Consider the following 2,953-nt stretch of genomic DNA (forward strand, 5'->3'; position numbering starts at 1 on the left):
ATTCCTTCGTGGCCCGCCGTGGTTGGTGATCGGTCCGCGTTAATCTCGCCGGGGCGGTTGATTCGGGTTTAACATGGCGCGGATTTGAATTTTAGGCGCGGTTAGGGTTTGGGCGTGGTTCCAGATTCTGATTGTTTCGACGGATTCTTTCGGGTCTTATGCCATGCTTAAATTTCGTTTAGTCACGATTACCTGTGCCTACTTGACGATGGTTTTGTTGTTTGGTAGCAGACCGATCGATGTAGTTCGAGTTCGAATCGCGTGATTTGGCGATATATTATTTTGCGTCTTAGCCATCAAAAGAATTTCCGCAGATCTGTAGATTCGTGTACACCATAGTTGTACCCAAGTTCGTTAGTTGTGCCATATTTGATTTGCGTCGGTTAATCTGCTGGCCCATCAAATCCTTAGTTTCATGTGTGTTACGGTGGTATAAATTTCGCTTTGAATTATTGGCGTGCGTGCTTTATCTTTTGAGGAGTTGAACTCTTGTTTGGAGAATTCGGTATCTGCAGGTTGGTAGTTTGTTTTAGGACTGTAGGGTTGGAAAGAATTGGCATGAGCTCACATTGTTTATATTGGGATATTCAGTTTCTAAAGTCTGCATACAGCATGTGGTCAGTGCAAATGTAATTTTGTTAATGTTTTGAGCTTGATATTGAGAGCAACCTGCAGCCTAGGTATCTGGGAATGATAGTATCAGGATGAACTAATATACTTGGCTACTCTGATAGTGGAAGTTAATTGGGTGCATTGATACACGGATGCAGTTGCATGCATAGCCATTTTGAAAATAGTCGATTGCTTAACATCTATTAGTACTGATTTATTGTATCTGAATTGTATCAACTTGCTAGTTAGCTAATGTTATTCTTGTGATAAACTAAAATCATATGCACATAACTATGTGAAGTTGATGTTCAACCATTACATGTGATAACTAGGAAGCATATTTTTATCAGTGGACTGCTATTTCTTTTCTTGCTTCTATTTGCAAAATTAGGCGATCATGGTAGCCTTGTTTTCTTTAGTGTTAAAAAAAGTACTAGGCTGCTGTTTTTTAGTGTGTCATCTTTATATGTGTCTTTTGAGTGAACAAACTATGCTAAAGGTAGATCAAGACTTTCATCTGAAGTGGAATTCTAACTTCGGTCTGATCTTTTGAATGAAAAGTTTTAGTTAGAAATACACTGCCTTCTATCTGAAGGGGTGTATAGCTGTGTTGTATGACGTTGTTAGTTTTTGATGTACAATATTTCGGTAGGTGTTCTAGGCTGATGATTGTTGGGACTATAGTTATTGAATGGATTTGCTAGTAACAAGGTGCCAGGCACAATTTACTAGTTATGAGAAGGCTATAGTTGTGTTATTGTGATATTCAATTTATAGAACTGACTATGTTCTGTTTTTGCTTCAGGTAAACCAAGGTTTTGCTCATGGCTCGTACTAAGCAGACCGCTCGTAAGTCCACTGGAGGAAAGGCTCCAAGGAAGCAGCTAGCCACCAAGGTTTGTGACTGCAATATTGATAGTAGTTTACCTATGCCATGTCTTTATTTATGGTTTAGTTAAATTGAACTGGGTATAATTTGAACCTCAACCTTCATTGCCAGCTTATGACCAGATATCTTACTGATGTATATGGATTATCATGGTATTATTGTTAATTTGACATGTGCTCTGTTTTGCTTTTCGACAGGCTGCCCGTAAGTCTGCTCCCACTACTGGAGGAGTGAAGAAGCCTCACCGTTACCGCCCTGGAACTGTTGCTCTTCGGTGTGTAAAACCTTCCAACCTATTCTAGCATGTGTTATAGTTTCGTTTTGAAGTATCCTCAAATGAATAAATTTTGTGCTTGAGTTTGCAGTGAGATCCGCAAGTACCAGAAGAGCACGGAGCTGCTCATCAGGAAGCTTCCATTCCAGAGGCTTGTTAGGGAGATTGCCCAGGACTTCAAGGTGATCAATCAACTTGTGCACTACATTGTGATGCTCTCCTGTTATGTCAACTCTTATAGTATGAATCAAGTAAACTAAAAGCATGGTCTCGTTCTGTCTGTGCAGACTGACCTCCGCTTCCAGAGCCATGCGGTGCTGGCCCTTCAGGAGGCTGCAGAGGCCTACCTGGTGGGTCTCTTCGAGGACACCAACCTGTGCGCCATCCATGCCAAGCGGGTGACCATCATGCCCAAGGACATTCAGCTGGCTAGGAGGATCCGTGGCGAGAGGGCTTAAGATGCTTGCTTTCCCTGTGGGAATGGCTCTGGCGGGCATCTGTGTCTGCTTTTGCAGCTGAACGCTTATCATGTGTCGTGAACTACTAATACTTGTCGTGTGTAGTAATATGTCAGTGCCGTACTCTGTGCCATACTATGTTGGTAGAGCTGGATCATTTGTTCGTTGGTCGTCCTAAATCATCCACCTGGTGGGTGCTTATCTGAACCTTGCATTTTATGTCTGAGAATTAGTGATTGTGTGAACCATTATTATGTTCCTTGTGTCTCGTTTATTTGTATCTCTGCCATGCAAGTTTGTGTTCACCGATAGTGTTTGCTATTCCTGTCAATCTGTGCTAGTAGCCGTCTTCGTCTAGCCAACCATAGACCTGAACCTGTGCTACCCAAAATAGTAAGTCCTACAAGTTCGCTTTGGAAATTAGAAAATGTTCATGTAAATGATACCGGTCTCACTTGAGAATGCTGGTAGGAGGGCCGTGTATATACGTTAGGTAGGTGACGTGTATTTCTACGAAGTGAGACGTTGCTCACTGCGACTCTGCGAGGCAGTAGTCATAGCAAGTGTTCGTTCCCATACCTGACAGGATTGGCAAGCGCAGGCCGGCAAACAGCCGAATGACTGCATGAAAGGGCAATGCACTGATGATGCAGTCAGGCCCTTCAAAAGACTCGCTGTTCTTTCGGCACGCGCAAAAACCAGTCTTGTTTCTTTCTACTC

General features: G+C 42.6%; 1 protein-coding gene across 1 annotated transcript; it reads left to right on the forward strand.

Moving 5' to 3' along the window:
- Nucleotides 1-1,417: 1,417 nt before the first annotated feature.
- On the forward strand, nucleotides 1,418-2,487 carry LOC123045621 (histone H3.3; the record flags this gene model as incomplete). Its single annotated transcript, XM_044468744.1, is given in 4 exon segments — nucleotides 1,418-1,508; nucleotides 1,699-1,775; nucleotides 1,867-1,957; nucleotides 2,063-2,487. Coding segments are annotated over 4 exon segments (411 nt in total). The 3' UTR covers nucleotides 2,234-2,487.
- Nucleotides 2,488-2,953: the final 466 nt, after the last annotated feature.

The sequence above is a fragment of the Triticum aestivum genome, chromosome 2B, assembly GCF_018294505.1.
Source record: "Triticum aestivum cultivar Chinese Spring chromosome 2B, IWGSC CS RefSeq v2.1, whole genome shotgun sequence".
In the NCBI taxonomy this organism is placed as follows: Eukaryota; Viridiplantae; Streptophyta; class Magnoliopsida; order Poales; family Poaceae; genus Triticum; species Triticum aestivum.